This window comes from Myxocyprinus asiaticus, chromosome 45 (assembly GCF_019703515.2).
Source record: "Myxocyprinus asiaticus isolate MX2 ecotype Aquarium Trade chromosome 45, UBuf_Myxa_2, whole genome shotgun sequence".
NCBI lineage: Eukaryota > Metazoa > Chordata > Actinopteri > Cypriniformes > Catostomidae > Myxocyprinus > Myxocyprinus asiaticus.
Window position 1 is genome coordinate 28,163,163 of NC_059388.1, and position 22,877 is coordinate 28,186,039.

The 22,877-nt window shown below is 38.3% G+C and overlaps 1 protein-coding gene across 8 annotated transcripts in view; it reads right to left on the reverse strand.

The window, feature by feature from the left end:
• Positions 1–1,763: 1,763 nt before the first annotated feature.
• Positions 1,764–22,877, reverse strand: part of LOC127434820 (diacylglycerol kinase iota-like) — a 61,088-nt gene continuing 39,974 nt past the window's right edge. For 5 of the 8 annotated variants that reach the window (XM_051687819.1, XM_051687816.1, XM_051687818.1 and 2 more), the window contains exons 11-33: positions 22,644–22,726; positions 19,898–19,958; positions 19,684–19,797; positions 18,479–18,604; positions 18,303–18,381; positions 16,993–17,048; positions 16,823–16,885; positions 16,547–16,620; positions 16,286–16,397; positions 15,988–16,187; positions 13,274–13,336; positions 9,602–9,702; positions 9,383–9,462; positions 9,102–9,146; positions 8,960–9,029; positions 8,540–8,580; positions 6,601–6,725; positions 6,472–6,497; positions 6,174–6,211; positions 5,825–5,945; positions 5,168–5,204; positions 4,974–5,073; positions 1,764–3,296 (exon numbers count right to left, since the gene is read on the reverse strand). In XM_051687819.1, the coding sequence (XP_051543779.1) occupies positions 3,180–3,296; positions 4,974–5,073; positions 5,168–5,204; positions 5,825–5,945; positions 6,174–6,211; positions 6,472–6,497; positions 6,601–6,725; positions 8,540–8,580; positions 8,960–9,029; positions 9,102–9,146; positions 9,383–9,462; positions 9,602–9,702; positions 13,274–13,336; positions 15,988–16,187; positions 16,286–16,397; positions 16,547–16,620; positions 16,823–16,885; positions 16,993–17,048; positions 18,303–18,381; positions 18,479–18,604; positions 19,684–19,797; positions 19,898–19,958; positions 22,644–22,726 (1,932 nt within the window). In that variant the 3' untranslated portion in view covers positions 1,764–3,179. The remainder of the gene's footprint in view (positions 3,297–4,973; positions 5,074–5,167; positions 5,205–5,824; positions 5,946–6,173; positions 6,212–6,471; positions 6,498–6,600; positions 6,726–8,539; positions 8,581–8,959; positions 9,030–9,101; positions 9,147–9,382; positions 9,463–9,601; positions 9,703–13,273; positions 13,337–15,987; positions 16,188–16,285; positions 16,398–16,546; positions 16,621–16,822; positions 16,886–16,992; positions 17,049–18,302; positions 18,382–18,478; positions 18,605–19,683; positions 19,798–19,897; positions 19,959–22,643; positions 22,727–22,877) is intronic. The other 3 variants (XM_051687823.1, XM_051687821.1, XM_051687820.1) reach the window with 1 other exon arrangement.

A 22,877-nucleotide genomic window follows, 5' to 3' on the forward strand; every position in this document is an offset into this window, starting at 1 on the left:
AACAATAAAAATCTTAATTTTACACCAAGACTTACTGTATTACTGCAGTTAAGGCAATAAAAGGTACATTAATAAGATAAGAGTTGATACTTTGGGACATGCGAGTCAAGAGTGTACAGGTGCATCTCAATAAATTAGAATGTCGTGGAAAAGTTCATTTATTTCAGTAATTCAACTCAAATTGTGAAACTCGTGTATTAAATAAATTCAATGCACACAGACTAAAGTAGTTTAAGTCTTTGGTTCTTTTAATTGTGATGATTTTGGCTCACATTTAACAAAAACCCACCAATTCACTATCTCAAAAAATTAGAATACATCATAAGACCAATAAAAAAAAAAACATTTTTAGTGAATTGTTGGCCTTCTGGAAAGTATGTTCATTTACTGTATATGTACTCAATACTTGGTAGGGGCTCCTTTTGCTTTAATTACTGCCTCAATTCAGCATGGCATGGAGGTGATCAGTTTGTGGCACTGCTGAGGTGGTATGGAAGCCCAGGTTTCTTTGACAGTGGCCTTCAGCTCATCTGCATTTTTTGGTCTCTTGTTTCTCATTTTCCTCTTGACAATACCCCATAGATTCTCTATGGGGTTCAGGTCTGGTGAGTTTGCTGGCCAGTCAAGCACACCAACACCATGGTCATTTAACCAACTTTTGGTGCTTTTGGCAGTGTGGGCAGGTGCCAAATCCTGCTGGAAAATGAAATCAGCATCTTTAAAAAGCTGGTCAGCAGAAGGAAGCATGAAGTGCTCCAAAATTTCTTGGTAAACGGGTGCAGTGACTTTGGTTTTCAAAAAACACAATGGACCAACACCAGCAGATGACATTGCACCCCAAATCATCACAGACTGTGGAAACTTAACACTGGACTTCAAGCAACTTGAGCTATGAGCTTCTCCACCCTTCCTCCAGACTCTAGGACCTTGGTTTCCAAATGAAATACAAAACTTGCTCTCATCTGAAAAGAGGACTTTGGACCACTGGGCAACAGTCCAGTTCTTCTTCTCCTTAGCCCAGGTAAGACGCCTCTGACATTGTCTGTGGTTCAGGAGTGGCTTAACAAGAGGAATACGACAACTGTAGCCAAATTCCTTGACATGTCTGTGTGTGGTGGCTCTTGATGCCTTGACCCCAGCCTCAGTCCATTCCTTGTGAAGTTCACCCAAATTCTTGAATTGATTTTGCTTGACAATCCTCATAAGACTGCGGTTCTCTCGGCTGGTTGTGCATCTTTTTCTTCCACACTTTTTCCTTCCACTCAACTTTCTGTTAACATGCTTGGATACAGCACTCTGTGAACAGCCAGCTTCTTTGGCAATGAATGTTTGTGGCTTACCCTCCTTGTGAAGGGTGTCAATAATTGTCTTCTGGACAACTGTCAGATCAGCAGTCTTCCCCATGATTGTGTAGCCTAGTGAACCAACCTGAGAGACCATTTTGAAGGCTCAGGAAACCTTTGCAGGTGTTTTGAGTTGATTAGCTGATTGGCATGTCACCATATTCTAATTTTTTGAGATAGTGAATTGGTGGGTTTTTGTTAAATGTGAGCCAAAATCATCACAATTAAAAGAACCAAAGACTTAAACTACTTCAGTCTGTGTGCATTGAATTTATTTAATACACGAGTTTCACAATTTGAGTTGAATTACTGAAATAAATGAACTTTTCCACGACATTCTAATTTATTGAGATGCACCTGTATATTTCTTTTAAAGACGCATACTGTAGCTCCTACTTTTCATTAAACAGACAACACTGGTACTTTTCATCAGACTGTCCTTTAATGAGATCATCGTGTGACATGATATCTGTCACAGTTATGTAAATAATGTATGTTCACAAAGTCTGCTGACTCAGAGTGTGACCTCATACACTCAAATAGATATTTAGAAATGGGGATAAAACAAAAACATTCAAGTAGTCCCATCTTTTAAAAGGTAAAAAAGCAAAATACAACCACTGAACGCTTTCAAATAATAATAAGAAAGAAGTAATGCCATTTCATTACATAATTACTGAGGGGTAAAAACATACAGAGAGGTAACCAAATTCCATGCACAATAATGCTTTAAAATCTCAACTGATAATACAAGATATCACAGCAGATCACTCATATGTAAATCAATCTATCAAAGGCTCGGGGTGGTCCTATGGACAGCAGACAATTTTCATGCAGACACATCTGTGGTAATTTCTGTGATGACGTGATACAAGACTATGTTAACACAAGTGTCAGGAATACGACGTTTTCTGTTGTCACTGTCCAAAGAGTTTTTCTTGCCCTCATTTGGTTTATTCCGTCTAAACACATACAACATTATCATTATCAGCAACTTGGCATTTCAAACGAGCCAAAGGAGCAAAACCAATCAGCTCCCATCAGTGGAAAAACTGCACACACATCCGTTATTCCTTGAAACATTAATGTAATGTAATATTAAATAGATAAATGCACAAATGTCATCCATTCATATTGCATTGAATATGGCTCAGATCTTTTCTAGGTTCCATAAGATATTTTCACAATCACACACTGTAATGGCACACAAACAAATAAAAATCAGAATATGTAAAGTCTGTAGTTATGTAGATTTCAGAGTCTCAACAGCCTCAGGGTTTCCAGTTTCAAATCTCATCATTTTGTCCATCATAAAGGCTCACGTGAACCCCAAGTTCCTCCCTCAACAAACTCTGAACCATTGAAGAACCTCTTCAATATCTCTTTGTTCTTCCCTGTCTTTGGCACACCACATGATGCATGAAAGTTCACAAAGCCTTCATTTCTGGCATGTTTAAATATCTCTCGTCTCTTCTAAACTTCGATTCTTGTTTGCACAGGCTTTTTACCATAAAACCATATCAATCATTGAATAAATAGTTTAATAAATAAGATCAATAAATAAATAAATGCTAAGACAGAGCCTATATAAAACATTCTAAACCCACAGCAACATCAGTGGAAAACAAACAGCTAGACAATTCCTGTTCACTCAAGTCTTTTTCAGCAACAGCCCGAGCCGTTCTCGATACACCTCTTTCCCTTTCTGTCGCTTTTCCTTCTCACGTTCTCTCGTTTTCTCTCTCTTTGAGTGTGAGCATACTTTAATGCTCGGAGGAGTGCCGACAGCCCCTGGGTGCGGGTGCAAAAATCTTCCACCGGATGCAATTGATCCATTCACACAGCAGTCTCCAGATCCTCATGTGCAGTGGGCTGATCTAATGTTTGGCTCTCCAGGAATGATGCCAGCTCAGAGTTTCCAACATCCAGGGCGCAGTCCTTAGGAGTTTTTCCCTAAAAAAAAAATAAAAATGGACAATCGCAATTTATAAAAGAAAGGTCCAAAGGAAATTCTCTAACCATTTTCTCACTTTCATACCATCCCAGGTGTGTATGACTAACTTTCTTCTGCAGAACACAAAGATTTTTAGAAGAATATTTCAGCTCTGTAGGTCCATAAAATGTAAGTAAATGGTGACCAGACCTTTGAATCTCCAAAAATCACATAAAGGCAGAATAGAAGTAATCCATACGACTCCAGTGGTTAAATCTACGTCTTCAGAAGCAATATAATAGGTGTGGGTGAGAAACAGATCAATATTTAAGTCCTTTATTACTATAAATCTCCACTTTCACTTTCATATTCTGAAAGTGAAAGTGGAGATTTATAGTAAAAAAGGACTTAAATATTGATCTGTTTCTTACTCAAAGTGATTGCATCGCTTCTGAAGACATATATTAAACCACTGGAGTTGTATGGATTACTTCTATGCTGCCTTTATGTGATTTTTGTAGCTTCAAAGGTCTGTTCACCATTTACTTGCATTGTATGGACCTACAGTGTTGAAATATTCTTCTAAAAATCTTTGTTTGTGTTCTGCAGAAGAAAGTCAGTCATACACACCTGGGATGGCATGAAAGTGAGTAAATGATGAGAGAATTCTCATTTTTGGGTGAACTATCCCTTTAATAAATAGCTATGACTTTGGTGTTCTGGGTGATTGCTAGCTTGTCAAAGTCAAAACAGTGCAGAACAAGTTACACAGCAAAGTTTAATACAACTAAGAAGGTTAATAGAGTGCAACATTGCCCGCCCACTTTTTCAGCCATCTTGGTTCCGGAAGTATTTTATCCATTCATTTTTTGCATAGGAATTTCATAAGTAGTTCATAAAATCATTGAAGCCATGAACCAAACCAACAAGCTCTGAGGTGAATCACAACTTTACAAACTTTGATTTGAAGCCAAAAAGTTTTTGTAAAAGACAAAGGTACAAGAATGTGTGCTTAATGTCTTTAGAGAGGGAATGAACTGCAATCCCATGAAGCATTGTGAATGATGTAATTGAATTAAAAACTTAAACTCTAGTGTTGATTCTAAGTATAGAAAAAATACATATTAAGTGTATTGTAAAATATCCAGATATATACAAGATGTTTGAGAGTGCATCGACTGCATCATTCACAGTGCGTCTTGGGAGTGGGCGGTCACTGCAGAGCTCTTTTCCCGCACTTTGTCGGCTGCGATTCTCTGATTAGTGGATCTTTTCTCTTCAGAATCATGGGTAGTCTACTTTTTCACCAGATATAAAGCTATAAAACACATTTTTTTTTTTTTTTAAATGAAGAAGAAATAATGCGGACTGATGGCTTCAATAGAAGCATATGCCATCGATTAACAACGACGGAGCTCACGGTAAGTCTGTCTTTAAATGTTTATAACACATCGTTAAAAATAAATTCGCCTGTGGAAAAAATGAATATGATTTTTACTTCCAAAACCAGACTGTTGCACTTTATTAAGTTAGAAGATGACTACTATCAGATAAAACAGCATATTCATGTATTTACAGGCAAAAATGGGACATGCGGTATCAACTACCATGTCCTTCATGAGTTCTTTCAGTAACTGAGGTTATGCACTAGTACTGTAAATGCTTTAACACATGCTGTAACTGTAACATATTCTCACCAGGATGTTTGTTTTGTTGAGGGAAGCACCAGCCTCCAGCAGAAGTCTGCATACCTCTTTATGTTGCTGGGAAGCTGCTTTATGTAGGGCTGTGTCACCTCTGAAACAGAAATGATGTCAAATGAAATGCCTGCTCACACCACTAACACAAAGGGTGAAAAATAATTACTGTAGATCAAACCATGAGTACGTACGTTTCTTTCTCAGTTAAATCCAACATCAGCTTTGAACCTAAAAGCAACAGAGTTTCAGTATCAAAATAGTTTTATTATTACGTAAATTATTTCATAATTCAGAATTATTTCAATTTTAAACTATGAAAATCCATTATAAAATTGCAAATTATTACAATTAAAATAATACTAAACAAAGAAAGAAACCTAAACCATTTCAATATTTATGCCGTAAATTAGCCGTAGCAAGACAAATGAGTCTGCAATTTTATTTCAAAAACTTTAAAAAGGTCATTTCCATCAGCGTCATTTCCACCGCAGAATTCTACTAAACAAAATACAGAATTTGAGATGAAAATGACAGTTTGGTGGGAATTTTCATGACTTTCAGAAAAAAATTACATATATATTCTGTGGTGCATGTACATACACCATTGGATATTGTTAGTAGACAAATTAAATAAACGAATGAGAGTGTGAAAAATGTTTTAAAGTGACTTGTATACTCTTAATTGCATTTATTGTGTATTTATTGCCTTTAGGTTCTCTTAAGGGATGGGATGGCATATCATACAAAACAAACTTCTTTCATTCCAGTTGAGCATGTGACAAACAAAGTTTTAAATATGAATACCCAAACAGGGCCGCGTGTGTGCTTCATGCTAGTTGGACACTCACCGTGTTCAAGGATGAAACTCACAAGCTCAGAGTGGCCATGTTGAGCAGACAGGTGCAAAGCAGTGCAGCCTGTAGAGTCCCGTACTAACAAACTGACCCCAATGCTGCAGGAACTGGACACCTGAGAGAGAGGGCACGGGGTTATGAGTCAGGAATGTGCATGCGTATATGTGCATGCTTGTATGGTAACATAATAAAACAAGCATTGAAAAATGCACCGCTGTGTCACTGGTTGAGCAAGTTCCAAATAATCATGCACTGTCACGCCCTGCTGATTCATGCGAGAAGTTCCACTTTCGTTTTACAAAGAACTTAAACAGAAGTTTCAAATGAAACAATGACAGCCTACCGTTTTCAGGTCTCCTTTGATAGCAGCAGATAGTAGAGCTAGAAAGAGTGGGAGATTTTGTCAAGACATACAATTTTATGATGACTCGTGATCATTCATAAGGTAGCAAGTAACTGGGAATTATGACATGACAGAAATTCGTAATGTTTTTAGACTTTGCTACATGGAGAATGTCACCTGTGGGAATATCCTATGACTTCTAACAGGAAATTTCCCTAATGAGAAACAATACCATTTCTGAACAGTTGTGAACTGTTCTCTCCACCTCACAAGTTTAAAGAAATGTTTGCTGTTGTACCTTGTTCCTCTGAGGTCAGGGGAATGCTGCAATAAGGAAGCAATAGCAAAGGAAATAAGTGAACGTTGCTTGTTTACGCAGAAACAAATAGAAAAACAAGATATTAGTGATATCGGAGTTTATTCTGACCTGGAGCTGGGTTCCACCACCACATCTGGCATTCCAGGCACCCGGACCTGGCTCACCGGTGGGGCCTCGTGGTCCAGAATAAAAACCTCATCCTGGCAAATTTCGGTCACAAAGTGCAGATGCTCCTGTATGTTTGCAGGTAACAAGTACGCGTTATGTAGACTATACCAACATTTTAATAGTTTTGTGGTTTTTTTTGTATATTATAATTTAAGGGGTGTCACACCAAACATGTTTTTGTGTCTTCCTGCACTATTTTTCCATTGTTTATTTATAAATACATAGATAGCGCTAGATGGACGTTTTTGGCCGTTGCGCCGCGTACAGCTGTTTTTTTCAGTCTCAATCAGGAGCGCCCAGTTAATTTTGACGCTGTGGCCACATCTGCACTCAGTTCCTCGAAATAATAATCCACTAAAAATGACTAATAACTTATCTAAAAATGCAATAAGATTACTGATTGCTTCATCAAAAATCACATTACTAATTACTTTACTTTTAAGTTACTTTCTAAAACAATTTTCACAGAAAAGCTTTTTTTTATCACACAACAGATTCAAAATAATGAATATTTCATCCTTGTTCATTTTCATTCTCTCTTAAGCTGTCACAGAAACAAAAAAGGTGTACATGTAAACTAAGGCTGTCGATTTAACGCGTTAATTCAGTGCAATTAATTATATAAAAAATAACGCGTTAAAAAAATTAATGCAATTAATCATGTACCCGTACCATAATAAGGAAAATTCCTTCCATATAAGCAATGGAGTACCACCTGTTTTCTCCAGGGGGCAGTAAGCAACGCGCAGTGCAAACAGACCGAGAACAAACCACACTTACCGAGAGCAGACAACACAAGATGAGAACATGTTCTTGCATACAAACACATCTTGATGGCACACAAATCCGAAGGCAGGGATTTCAAGACGTGCTTTTCCAAGTTTCAAACTTCGTTTAACTTGACACAGTGACCTAAAAATGCTATGTTTATGACGAAACGCAACCGAGACGCTCCAAAAGCATCTGTCTGACGCAGGTGTACACTGACGTATCCTTAGACAAGTCTTTATAATAAAACTCGGACTGATTGACGAATTCAACTGCAAAATGGATTGCTGTGAACTGCAGGCCAATGATAGGCTTATGTTCAATAATATGGAAATAAACAATATATTCCTTTCTAAAGCCACTTTTTTTAATGCTTAACTTGTGTGCCTATATAATGTAATATATTTATATATATATATTTTCTGTAATTACTTAAATATAACTATTTTTATATATATAGCAAAATTATTTAGGCAGATGGGCTCGCTACCGGCCGCCAGAACACGGAGGGGCGTTCCATTTGCCAGGGGTTGGAGGACTCGCTGCTGTAAGCCCAGGGAGGAGCGGCTGTCGTCCGCCAAATTATTTAAACATTATATATTGAATTATTGTTATTTGAGGGGCTTTCACAGCAAATATTTATGTATGCGATTAATTGCGATTAATTAATCGGCATACCATGTAATTAATTTGATTAAAAATGTTAATCGATTGACAGCACTAATATAAACATAAGTCATGCTTTATATGTGTTCTACATAAAAATTATGTGTAACTTAAGTAATGTACTAAAAGTAAATAACTTTATTAAGAAGTCAGTAACTGTAATCTGATTACAATAATTTAAACTGTAATGCATTACATTACTTGGGAGTGCATTTTCGAAATGGTGCTTTCAGCAGGAGGAAACGCCATTCCAGTGTCAATGAGAAGTGTAAATGTAGCAAAATTAATGCGTTTTCAAACAAAAATGTATTAGTGTGTACTGCTGACATGGCCTAAAAAGCACATCTCGAGACACTGCATTCTGTTTTATGCACTGCATCTAGCTTTTATAAGCGAAAGAACGTGTTTGGTCTGAACGGCCCCTTAGGTAGTATCAAAATCCTACCTGTGCCTTGTCTATTCGATAAAAGCGGTCAGCCGATGTAGCTGCAAAAATAAAAACAGTGAAATAATGATTATTATAATTTTTTATTATTTATTATGTATGACAGTCATGAGTACAGATATAAATAATAAGAATAGAAATGGTCTGGAAGAATCTCACAAAATCTATCGAAAAACTATCCAGGTAATATTTCCCCCATAAAATTAAATGAAGCCAATTTATCGGACCAGTACGATTTTTTTGCAGTGTGACATTATTTGCATGAAAATTAAGCACATTTTCCTCCCAAACTGTCATTATCGTAATGCAGTTGTAAGAATTTGGAGAGAAAAGGTGCTTAAAATACACTTTAAAGTGAAACATGATTTTTGACAGGCTTTGTGAGATTCACCGAAATACTATTCAGAGGCACAGACTCACAGTCTAGGAAGCTCCAATTCGGGGAAAGTCTGTGAGCTGAACTAGGCCGTGGCAGACTTGTGCTCTCATCCTGTGAAAAACATAAACCTACATGTAAAACAGGAAGTTATTTATAGAAACAGAAGTGCAGTGAGGCATTTACCTGGTAATGCACTCTGTGGCCAGTATAGGGCGCTTGATTCAAATCCTGTCAACGACAAAGACGAGAAGCAAACATTCGTGATGAAACAAATTTACAACATAAATGTTAGATTTGGCTAGATTTGGGGTCAAATGTTCTCACTGGAACTATTATACTATAGGGCATATCTTTTGGTTGGTTATAAAGTGATGTTGTATATACATTATTTAGTCAATTAAGTTATTGCTTCAGTGTTTAATGATGTAAGACTGGAGAGAACAGCTGGTAAAGCGAACACTCACCTCCTTCAGTCTGTCAATGAAGAGTCTACATGTTTCTAGGTCACAGTCTCCTCTCACCACCACGATGCCAACCGGAGTAGCTAAAGAAGCAAACACACACACCTCCAATTGAATTGGCAGATTCAGTGACTAAACATTCATTCACTCTTATAACAGCCCTCAAATGGTACTATTCTGGCATTACGATACTTCAATTGTGGCAAATGTAATCCAACTTACAAATGTCACGCAGTCGCTCCTTGTCGAACTGCATGCTCTCATATTCCTGCAGGCAGATGCGGTTAACGCGCAGTCGCAGACGTTCAGGGACTGCATGTGGGCTATAACATGCAGACAACAAGAGATGAGAACTGACACCATGTGAACTACATCTGTTTACATACTGTATGAAAGATTTAAACAACAAAATTTCAAGGCATTTCTTGATTGTTTTTTTTGTTTGTTTTTTTTTCCAAACCAACATAATTTAGAAGAGATAGTTCACCCAAAAATGAAAATTCTGCATTATTTACTAATACTCGTGACATTTTTTTTTTTTCAGTGAAACACAAAAGAACATATTTTGCAGTGCATCTGAGTTGCTATTTTCCATACAATATACAGTACACAACAGCAAATAACATTGAGGAAGATTTTCAGCAAATAACAACTAAAATTTTAATCTTTTCCTCACACAAAGCTATCATTTCGCTTCAAAGGACTTGGAATATAGCGTACAAATTACATAAACAACTTTTATGGTGCTTATTTATCCTTTTTGGAGCTCGACAGGAGCCCCAGTCCCCTTTCACTTTCATTGTATCAAAAAGAAAAACGTGGGGGGCCTAGGTAGCTCAGTAGTAAAATACGCTGGCTACCACCCCTGGAGATCGCTGGCTCACTAGCTCGAATCCCAGGGCGTGCTGAGTGACTCCAGCCAGGTCTCCTAAGCATCCAAATTGTCCCGGTTGCTAGGGAGGGTAGAGTCACATGGGGTAACCTCCTCGTGGTCGCTATAATGTGGTTCATTCTCAGTGGGGAGCATGGTAAGTTGACCAACAAGCCTGGTATAAGATGCGCAGGTTGACGCAGAGGCAACTGGGATTCATCCTTCGCCACCCAGACTGAGGCAAATCACTACATGACCACAAGGACTTTAAAGCACATTGGGAATTGGGCATTCCAAATAAAATAAAAAAACAAAACAAAAAAAAAAAACATGGACATTCTTCAAAACAGCTCTGTGTACGAGTTGGGAACAACAGGAGGGTGAGTAAATGATGACAGAATATTTATTTTTGGGTGAGCAATTTGTTTAAAGGACTTTGCAACCATAAAAGATAAGTATGAATGGTAATGAATAACTATCAAAGCAAAGTTACTCCTCAAGATGAGGAAGTTATGAAAAAAAATAAACATAATGGAACAGTGACAGGTGAAGATCATGACAAAATGTGTTCACATCAAGTGATGTGGTTCAAATCATTTGATTTGGTGTATTTAGGTCATGACTGTCATCCTCATAAGATCGAAAATAACTAAGTAATATTTGAATGTGGGTAAATGACGTGACTTTTCTTTCCCGGATCTATTAAATTATTCAAGAATACATTAAAAATGCAATTCACACAGAACAATGATGAACATGTCATCGATTCTTTTTCTGAGGCTTAAAGTAAAAAATGTCTAAGTGGTGTAACCGTTCAGAAACAGTGAAAAAAAGTCTGAAATTCTTGGAAAAATAAATGTTGGAAGAAGTAGTTAGGAATAATCTTTTATAACTATCTCTTAAAAAATAAGTAGCAAAACAATTTTCTTTTTAAATATTATTAATACAAAAAATAAATAAAAATAAACAGAGAGGTTAGGACCCATTTACACTATGTGAAGTTTAAAAAAAACATCAGTGTGACAAGGAGGAGGGTGGGGCCAGGCCGGGTCGTGAGTGTGCACGGGCTAATCAGCCGAGGAGAAGGTTAAAGACGAGCCGGATGCGGCAGTTAGAGACAGAGAGAGACAAACGCAGCTGCCGTGTGTGTGATTATGTTTGTGTCTTTTTGTTTAAGTTTTCATTAAATATTACTTTGATGGTTCGTCCGGTTCCCGCCTCCTCCTTTCCCATTTTAATCCCCCCTGTTACATTGGTGCCGAAACCCAGGAAGGAGGAGGGATACACTGTCGTGGAGTCCTCGCCATTGCCGTCCGCCCAAAGGAGCAGCCTCGGCCATCCACCGGGGGACGGAAGAGTCACTGCCAGCCACCTGGATGCGAAGGAACGGCCGCCGTCCGCGAGGGGAGAAGGGGCTCGCTGCCGGCCGCCTGGAGCGGTGGAGCCACTGCCAGGGGCGGAGGGGCTCGCTATTGGTCGCCAGAATGCGGAGGGGTCAGTGGAATGCCCGCCGTCCGCAAGGGGAGGAGGGGCTTGCTGCTGGCCGCCTGGAGTGGTGGAGCCGCTGCCAGGGGCAGATGGGTTCGCTACCGGCTGCCAGAATGTGGAGAGGCGTTCCATTTGCCAGGGGTTGGAGTACTCGCTGCTGTCCGCCCAGGGAGGAGTGGCTGTCGTCCACCAGAAGATGGACGAGTGGTCGAGAACCAGGCGACGGCATGTCTGGGAACCGGCAAGCAATTTCCTCTCTTTCTCTCACTGTCGCTCCACCTCGCACTTTCTCTCTCCCCTTTTCCCTCCCAGGTCTCGAGAAAGGCAGGGAAAGCCTGCTGGCAGGTGCAGTGGGGGAGGGGTGTGTGTGTGTATGTCACGCCAGGGTGTACGTCATGCAGTTCCCCGGCCTGAGGCAAAGGAGGGAGAAGTGTGACGAGGAGGAGGGTGGGGCCGGGCCGTGAGTGTTCACGCCCGACCCCCAATCAGGCTAATCAGCCGAGGAGAGGGTTAAAGACGAGCCGGATGCGGCAGTTTGAGAGAGAGAGAGCCACACACAGCTGCTGTGTGGCTCTTTCTCTCTCTAAGTGCCGCATCCGAAGAGCCTCATCACAATCAGATATTTTAATTTTTTTTGTTCAAATCAAATGGTGAAAATCCTGAGAAAACTTCTTGATAATCGTGACCTAAAAATTTATATTTGTAAAAAAAATTATATCATTTATTTACATTGAAATATATTTTTTCAAGTTTTGTTTGAAATTAATGTATTGAAGCCCATTTCCACCACATTGAAAAAAAAATTGTGCTTTGGTAAGTCATATTTATGAGATAAAAAGTTATGATTATTAAATTCATAGTCATTATTTTGGGATAAAAAGTCATTATACGATACTAAGTCATAACAACAAGATTCAAAGTCATATTTATGACACAAAAAGTCATAATTATTATATAAAAAAGAAAAATTAGGACTAATACTAATCTAATAAATATCTCATAATTATGACTTACTAATAATTTTGACTTTTTGTCTCATTATATGACTCTTTATCTCATTCTAACTTACTATCTAAAATTTTTACCTTTTTATCTTATAATTATGACTTTGACCCATTTAATCTAATAAATATGACTTAGAATCGACTTACTAAAGCACAATTTTTTCAGGTTGCACAAACGGGCTTTCATATTAATACAATTTGTGTACACTAGTGTATTCAAGGTGTAAGGAAAATATTAGATTTTTACACCACTTGACATTTTTAATAAAAATGCTATAAAATGAACACAAACTAACTTTACACGTAGTTTTAAACTAGATTTTTAAAAGATTTCTCATTTTTATCACCTCGGATAACCTTAATTGTCAATGACCCATGTAATAAAACCTCAAGATACTGTTAGCTAATGGAAAAACACACAAAACACTCATGAGTGATACCCTCGACTGCACACTCTCGCACACACAGCGAGGTCGAGGTGTGTGACACAGATTAGTGTGCTCAAGGGATCACGAAAGATAGCGTACTTACACAGAGAAAGAGTCGGGGGGAGCAGAGAGACGGCGCAGGTCAGCTGCGCACACTTTCTGAGTGCTGTGTCAACACAGCCACACGGGAACACAGGCAGAACAGCCAAGCCAGAGTTAGAACACACAAACAGAGAAAGAGGAAGAGAGAGAGGAAGAGGGGTAGATGGGAAACAAACGGATGAAGTGCAACCAGTAATTAAGAGATGGAGAGGACAAATAAAAAGAGAAAACACACTGAGGCATTGCAGAGCACCACACAAAGGACTGCATATGTTCTAGATTAACAGAACCTGCACACACAGAGTATTAGTGCTGTTACTAGAACATTCATCAGAAACAGTGAAGCACAGACAGGCTGCAGCATTTCAGACACAACAGAACTGATAGCAGTTTGCATTAGACTGATTAGTTACACAATCTGAGCCAGCTGTTAAGCCATGAAGTTTAACGAGTGTGTGTGTGTTTGTGGTGGAAATGCGCTGTTTAGAGTCTCCAAGTTTGTGAGAATGTTCTTTTGGGATCAGCCGTATACCGGTCAATGAGGTGGTGGGCATATTTTATGTCCGGATCAAATTATTTATATAAAAAAAAACATACAAATTCATTCTGATATTTTTAAGGGACACAAAGGAGGAAAAGAAAGTCTTTAAAAGATTGAAATTTTTAGGTTGTCTGGCATAGACAACCTTAAGAAAATAAGTAGTAATGCAGCTTTTTAAAAAATATATATATATATTATTATTGCTTCAAATAAATCTGTCCGCCAAATCAAATGTCAGGGAGCCATTGAGGAAGCCGTTTTGTTGTCATGTGACAAGAAAACTGTCAAACAGGAAATGACATCACAGAGACGACCCCTGTAGATCTTAAATATCTTAAAAAAATATCCCTTCATTTGACTTTTTAATGACATGGCAAGATTAGTTCAGTTTGTATAATATCTCATGGTAAAATGCCAACACATCAAAAACATCATGATATTTATGATTAAAAATGCATGATAAAAAAAACAAACAAAAAAACAAAAAAAAAACAACATTGAAAAATAAGTTAAAAAACATAAAAATAATGATTAAGATGTGTACACTTACAGTATATATACACACTGGGGGCCAAAAATTTGGAACAGATTTTGCTGTTTCGGAAGGAAATTGGTACTTTTATTCACCAAAGTGGCATTCATCTGATCACAAAGTATAGTCAGGACATTACTGATGTAAAAAACAGCATCATCACTATTTGAAAAAAGTCATTTTTTATCAAATCTAGACAGCAGCCATCACTCCAACACCTTATCCTTGAGTAATCATGCTAAATTGATCATTTGGTACTAGAAAATCACTTGCCATTATATCAAACACTGTTGAATGATATTTGTTTCATTAAATGAAGCTTAACATTGTCTTTGTGTTTGTTTTTGAGTTGTCATAGTATGCAATAGACTGGCATATCTTAAGCTCAATATTAGGTCAAAAATGGCAAAAAGAAACAGTTTTCTCTAGAAACTCAGTCAATCATTGTTGAGGAATGAAGGCTATACAATGCTTGAAATTGCCCCCCAAAAAATGTCATACAAAGGTGTACACTACAGTCTTCAAAGACAAAGGACAACTGGCTCTAACAAGGACAGAAAGAGATGTGGAAGACCAGATGTACAACTAAACAAGAGGATAAGTACATCAGAGTCTCTAGTTTGAGAAATAGACGCCTCACATGTGCTCAGCTGACAGCTTCATTGAATTCTACCCGCTCAACACCAGTTTCATGTACAACAGTAAAGAGAAGACTCAGGGGTGCAGGCCTTATGGGAAGAATTGCAAAGAAAAAGCCACTTTTGAAACAGAAAAACAAAAAGAAAAGGTTAGAGTGGGCAAAGAAACACAGACATTGGACAACAGATAATTGGTAACGAGTGTTATGGATCTTAACCCCATTGAGCTTTTGTGGGATCAGCTAGACTGAAAGATGCATTAGAAGTGCCCGACGAGACAGCCACATCTATGGCAAGTGCTACAGGAAGTGTGGGGTGAAATGTCACCTGAGTATCTGGACAAACTGACAGCTAGAATGCCAAGGATCTGCAAAGCTGTCATTGCTACACGTGGAGGATTTTTTGATGAGAACTCTTTGAAGTAGTTTAAGACGTTTGAACATTTTTTTCAAATTGTAATAGTAATTTTTCACATTATTAATGTCATGACTATACATTGTGATCAGTTGAATGCCACTTTGGTGAATAAAAGTACCAATTTCTTTCCATAAGAGCAAAATCTGTACATTATATCAAACTTTTGGCTGCCAGTGTGTATATATATATATATATATATATATATATCACACACACACACACACACACACACACACACACACACACACACACATATATATATATATATATATATATATATATATATATATATATATGTGTGTGTGTGTGTGTGTGTGTGTATATATATATATATATATATATATATATACACACACACACACACACACACACACACACACATACATATACATACACACATACCTATTATACAAATATAAAATTTCAAGAACTTCACATTTTAAACTACATTTTTTAAAGAAATTTTCCTTTTCATCAACTTGGACATTTGTACTTGTCATTGACAAATATGTACTTAGAAAGGTGTATTAAATGTGAGTACGTCTGTGTATAGATAAGCATGTATGCAGATTTTTTTCAGGACTCACTCATTCAGCAGAGGAACAGATGTGCGTCTCTTGCTTTTCTGCACCATGTTGGCCTGGTTCCTCAGTGATATTCGCAGGGTGGAGGGCGCAAGACGACAGGGCTCGCCGTCCACCTGCACAGGCAGCGTCTTGAAGGTGGTGAGGACGACCTCTCTGCACTGATGGAGACGTTCACCATGACCGCCCACCTGCAGCGCCGCCTTGTTGTGAACACCAGGAATTACATTTAATCCATAAGTCTTAACTGTCACTGTCCATATCAACCATTTAAAAATAAAGAGAGAGTTCAAGCACTCACCAGGGAGGCCATGGTGAACCCAATCACCTCGATGCAGCCGTCATCATGTCTCTGAGGTTCGAAATCTCTGTGGTCACCCGTGTTGCCCCAAGGCATGGTACCAGCACAGTATCTGGAGAGCATTAGTGCACAGAGTTAGTACATAGAAAAAGTACAAATTAATAATAATAAAAAAGCAAGCATTTTTTTAAGGCAAAAATGGCACCGTGTACCTCAGGTACAATACTGAGTTAACTTATTTTTGCACCTGTATGCACACACCTGGGAATATTCAAGAAGACGATGCACTGGAACTTCAGCTCTTGAATCTTGGGTGTGAGATCTGTGCCATCACACTTAGAAGGCCGATGAAAAAAATGATGCAAGAGAAGAACATGTTAAACACTATGAACACTGGAAGGGTGGCGTAACACTTGAGAAACAGACAGACTGAGCTCATGTGGTGGGCTTCATTATCGCTGCCCCTAATGGAATGGACAGGCCCTGTCAAATGTGAGTGCTTTTCAGGAAAGTTTGTGGCAGAGTTTGGGTGCTCACCACCACTCTGACGTGCTTCGACAGGTCCCTGGAGCTCCGCTGGAGAAAGTCGGAGAAAGCAGCCTGAGGCGACAAATCTAGAGTCACTCTCTCTCACAAACACAATTTTGCTCTAAACAACCGTAGAAAAGCACACACTTATTCTGTAAGACTAGAAATCCGCAACTTACTCCTGCATAGAACATCTTGTTACGGAAGCGACTGTTGAATTTCTCGGGGTTGGCTTCTGTAGAGAGCAGAAAGACACACTTGTTTATGACTCTGTGGATAGGAGAATGAAAAAGCAAAGATACATACAGCTTTTGGCCAACAGGGTCATTTTATTAAAGGGGTTTGAATGTGCCACACATTTTCAGCCAGTGGTTTGGGTCAAAGCTTACTTTTAAAGGGGGCATATTATGGATAACAGGATTTTCCTTCCTCCTTTGAACTAAAACAGCTTGATTTTTTTTCAGCCTTTTCACAATATATCTCTCAACATTTATGTATGCTCTCTGAAATTGAAAATGTTAAAAAGTTGTTTTTTTCCAATCAGAGGAACCATAATTTAAATTAAATAGCCATTGTAGCCAAGTAGATTCAAAATGTTTAAAGTAAAATAAAGTAAATCAAGATATTTAAAAATGTTCATTCACATGCACCATTATAACAATACTAATAATAATAATAAAAAGCAATATTACCTACTTATATTTTATATATTTTTTTTATAACTTTTTAAAATATATACAGTATGTATACTATTATATATCATTTAAAAAAAAATACAGTAAAACTCTAGTAAAATAAAAATAAATAATCATGGCCTGTTTTCCACAATGTTGTTCACTACATGAACAAAAAAAGCAGCATATTTACCCATTTACATTCACATGATCCAATATAAAAATACATAATAAACAGTAATATTACCTACATTTATTTTTATATATAATTTTATATAAGTTTGTATAATTTAAAAAAAATATTATATATGAATAAAATATAATATTTTTTTAAAATACAACAAAACTCTAGTAAAATAAAAATAATAAATACTAATGACATGCTTTCCACACTGTCATCACTAGATGAACAAAAGCATGTTATTTAACCATTTTCATTTACATTCACCAATATTACAATACATAATAATAAACAGCATTACCTACATACATATACAGTATATATATATATATATATATATATATATATATATATATATATATATATATATATACACACATTTTAATACATGATGAAACAAAATGTTGAATAAGAGTTTTATTCATTGAAACGGACAGTTCGAACTGATGAACTCTAACAATATTAAAATAGCCTGATTAATTCCAAGCATCAGAAAGGTGGAAAATTTTCAGAATTAAAAGTTAATTATGACATTTCTGGAGCAGATCAACTTTGACTAACATTTTCAGTGGTAATATAATAAAATACTTTAAAAGTGTCCAATATGCCATGGTTAAGACACAGTGCCACGAACCTCTTGACTCGTGGAACTCCAGCGTCACATGAGCATCAAAGCCGAGGCTGAAGTAATTATTGAACACGTTGAGAGGAAGCTGAAAACAAAAACACACAAACAGGCACTTTATGATATCAGCAGATAAACACAACACTCTCAGTGCCAGCATTAAAAGAAGCCCATGCCAGTATCACCTTCTGCGTTCCCTCCTCCGGCTGCACAAATGAGACCTCCACCTGCAGATTCCATCGGTCCAACTGGACCACTGTACCGTCCTCCACCTGACACAAGATCTTAGACACCGGCTCATCTGTATAACCCTTCAAATAAAACAAAGAAGAAAGATGAGGACATCACCTTAAGTTGGTGGCATTTCCATAAGGTCAACATGCAGGTTGCGTATTTCTGGAGCTGCATGCGCCAGTTGAGAAACAGTCATTGAGATAAATGGGAATGCTAGCAAAGGTACTTTATTATAGACCACCTTGGTCTTATATAACACAGCTGAATATGAAGGGCTATTTACTCTAGGCATAAACACAGTACTTGATGTGAATTGAAATGATTATACCATCAATACAAATGTTCTGAGCGGGGGAAAAGAAAGACAGCGGGGATCGTTAAAGCCGTTCCTTTACTAATAATAGACTTTCAATAGAGGCATGGGAAACACGGAGAAAAAACATTGAGAAAAAGAGACTCTCCAGACTCAAGGCCAGTGTTTCTGCAGGGACACAGTCAGAATATAATGGAAAATAATGAGCAGCATTTATCAGTGGCGAGCACTTAACTAGCCAACATCACAATGAAGGCCTCTCAGCCAATCAGAAAAGGCTGATCAAGTCTGATGAGTGTTCCTGTTTTGTGTAAAACATACCCATTTTAGGGCCTGATGACCAGTGTTGACAGAAATGTCACTTGCCCTATCTGCTGCGTTGTCACAATATCTTGCATTCCCTAATCATACACATTTTTTTGTTTACTGGGTTTTTCCATTAGTACATTCTCCACGGTTTCCTCATCTACAATATACATTGGAATTTGTCTGTAACACAAACCCAAAACAAAACTTTACAAAAATTAATAATTAAATAATTATAATTAAATAAATAAAGCAAAATAAGTAAATAAAGGTGGAGTACACATTACAACAAATGTGATATCACCCATAGACATATCCAGTACTGAAGGGACTGAATAATGCACAGTCAAATATACATTGGTCAGACACTTTGAACCATCTTAGCTATATAAACTTCATTATGTTCAATAAACGATAAAATGGGGCTCCAAACACTTTCAAATTTAGCTTCTTTAACCTTAAGAACAAATTATTTAAAAAATTGCTCTTTGGCTGAACTTGAATCAATCGTGGACTGTGAATGAAGAGGTGACTCACTCCGCCCCAGTTGAGTGTCCTAGCGAGGTCATTTCCTGTACCAAGTGGAAGCACAGCTACTGGAGGTTGTGGATTCATTTGTAGTTCATCTAAAGCTGAAAGAATCCAGCCCACCTGGAGAAAAGAGCAGGGGGAACGGGGTGTTCAAATGTCTAAATTTCTAGCAGGGTAGACGATACAGTACATCTTATCATCTCAATGTGTTTTGTTTTACCGTTCCATCTCCTCCACAGGCAAGGATGCGAAGATTTGGGACTTTCCTGTATAATTCCAACCTGACAGAAAAAGGTAAACATTCATTACAGCATCATTTTCCGTAAAGCTGCTGTGTGTTGTGAAAAGCACTATACAAATAAAAATGACTTGTCTTGACATTATCAATGTGGTTTGGTGTGCTACTGACAACAAAGTATTTCCAAACACCTAGAGTGACATCACCGATGTCAGAAATTAACTTTTCGATTAAAGGGCAGAAATTACCCCCAGATTTGATTTTCAGTGGCATTTTGTACTTTCATGAGGGCATATATAATCAGAATAATTTGATTGAGAATATGTTACCTCTTACCCATAAAATTAAATAAACATCAACACATATTATATGCCATAATATGTATCATAACTAGGCCTAGAATTGAATACTAAGAACTACATCAGATATCACAAATAACAAAATAAATACATTCTGCCTGGACATTTTGATATTTGGAGGCACTTTTATCACATTTGGTGGCCTTTTTTCCCTGAGTCCCCCTTAATTTCTGATCCTCAACATCACCATTTACATTCTGCATACTGTACACCGATGAGCCAAAACATTAGGACCACTCACAGGTGAAGCGAATAACGTTGATCATCTCCTAACAAGGCGACATGTCAAAGTCTGGGTAGATTAGATGGTAAGCGAACAATCAGTTCTCATAATCAACGTGTTGAACGCAGGACAAATTGGCAGGAGTAAAGACCTGAACGACTTTGATAAGGGCCAAATTGTTATGGCCAGACGACTGGGTCACAGCATCTCTGAAATGGTAAGGCTTGTGGGGTGCTCCAGTTCAGTAGTGGTGAGTACCTAGCTAAAGTGGTCCGAGGAGGGACAAACCACAAACCAGCGACAGGGTGTTGGGCGCCCAAGGCTCATCGATATGCGAGGGCAATGAAGACTATCCCGTCTGGTCCGAACTGACAGAAGGTCTACTGTGGCACAAGTCACAGAAAATTTTAATGATGGTTTATGGGAGGAATGTGTCACAACACACAGTGCATCGCACCTTGCTGCGTATGATGGGGCTACGTAGCCGCAGACAGGTCAGAGTGCCCATGATGACATCTGTCCTCCATCGAAAGTGTCTACAATGGGCACGCAAGCATTGGAACTGGACCTTGGAGCAGTGGAAGAAGATTGTCTGGTCCGATGTGTCCCGTTTTCTTTTACATCACGTGGACAGCCGTGTGCATATGCGCCGTTTACCTGGGGAAGTGATGGCACCAGGATGCACTGTGGAAAGACCACAAGCCGGTGAGGGAGTGTGATGCTCTGGGCAATGTCCTGCTGGGAAACCCTGGGTCATTTATGTGGATGTCAATTTGACACGTGCCACCTACCTAAACATCATTGCAGACCAGGTACACTCATTCATGGCAATGGTATTCCCTGATGGCAGTGGCCTCTTTCAGCAGGATAATGCACCTTACCACACTACACACATTTTTCGGGAATGGTTTTAGGAACATGATGAAGATTTCATGGTGTTGCCCTGGCCTCCAAATTCCCCAGATCTCAATCTAATAGAGCATCTGTGGGATGTGCTGGACAAACAAGTCCGATCCATGGCAGCTACACCTTGCAACTTACAGGTTTTGAAGGATCTGCTGCTAATGTCTTATTGCCAGATACCACAAGACACCTTCAGGGGTCTTGTAGAGTCCATGCCTCAGTGGGTCGGCGGCGTTTTGGCAGCACACGGAGGACTAACAGCATATTAGGCAGGTGGTCATAATTTTTTGGCTTATCAGTGTATATTTAAGGCATTTAGCCAACAGAATGATTTACAAAAAAAGTGCTACTGCCATGATCAACAGATGAAAAACATGCAATTTTTCACAGGTTGCCGATATTTGTAAAAGCATTTAGAGTGTACTCAAAATGTTAGATTAGATAACTCAATATCAAACAAAGTGGCATTGATTTAAAAAAGATTTTAAGGAAAAGATTTAACAAAAAGAAGTGTATTAGTCTTAAAACTGTTAAAAAAAAAAGATATATTGCTCAAAATGAAGACAAAAGTATTGTAACACCTTCTGGTTGGCAAACATTAGTGGAACATGTCCATATTTAATGTGCTGTACAACACCTGTAGTTACTCTGCTAGGACACCTGTGTGAACTTGATGGGAAGTGACTTCATAGATTCACTACTAACTACTTCCACATCAGTTGGTAAACATTCACTGCAAAAATGTCTCAGAAAAGTGGAATTAGTACTGAATAAAAGTCTAGCATAATTTCTTTGCAGAGTGCAGAATCTAATGCAATTACATTTCTAAGTGTGACTTAAGTGTCCAAATACATTTTGGAGTGACTGTATATGTGTGATTGTATGTGAATATGTGTGTGTGTTAGTCTTCTGTTTTAATAGAGGGAGTTTAATCCCAGCTCTGTCAGACAGCTCAACAGAAAGCCCCCCAGCCACCCAGCTGTCTACCCACCCGTCTTAATACTCTCTCTTTCTTTTAGACTGCCATAGCTGTTTGTTCTGTGCTGCCTCACACCTCAATTAGGAAGCACACTGAGGCACTGTGGGAAGAAAGGCTTCTAGAACACTGAACTCCCTCATAGAAAGCAGCAGTGAGATCAAAAGACTACATAATTAATGTGTTAAAGACAAAGAAATGGTGGGTTAAAGCACATTAAGAGCAGGAGAGAGAGAAGAGAGCTGAACCCGAGAGAGAGATACTCACGCTTCTCTTGGTCCACCCTGAGACAGATCAAACACCTGTCGAGGGTTCAAAATCCACATGAACATCTGCAGCAGCTTAGTCCCCTGAGACACAGAGAGAAGATAATCAGACTGACGGACAGACAGACAGCCAGGCAGACAGACGGATGGATGGATGGATGGATCGATAGATAGAACAACAGACAGACGGATGGATGGATGGATGGGCAGATGGACGGACAGATAGGTAGAACAA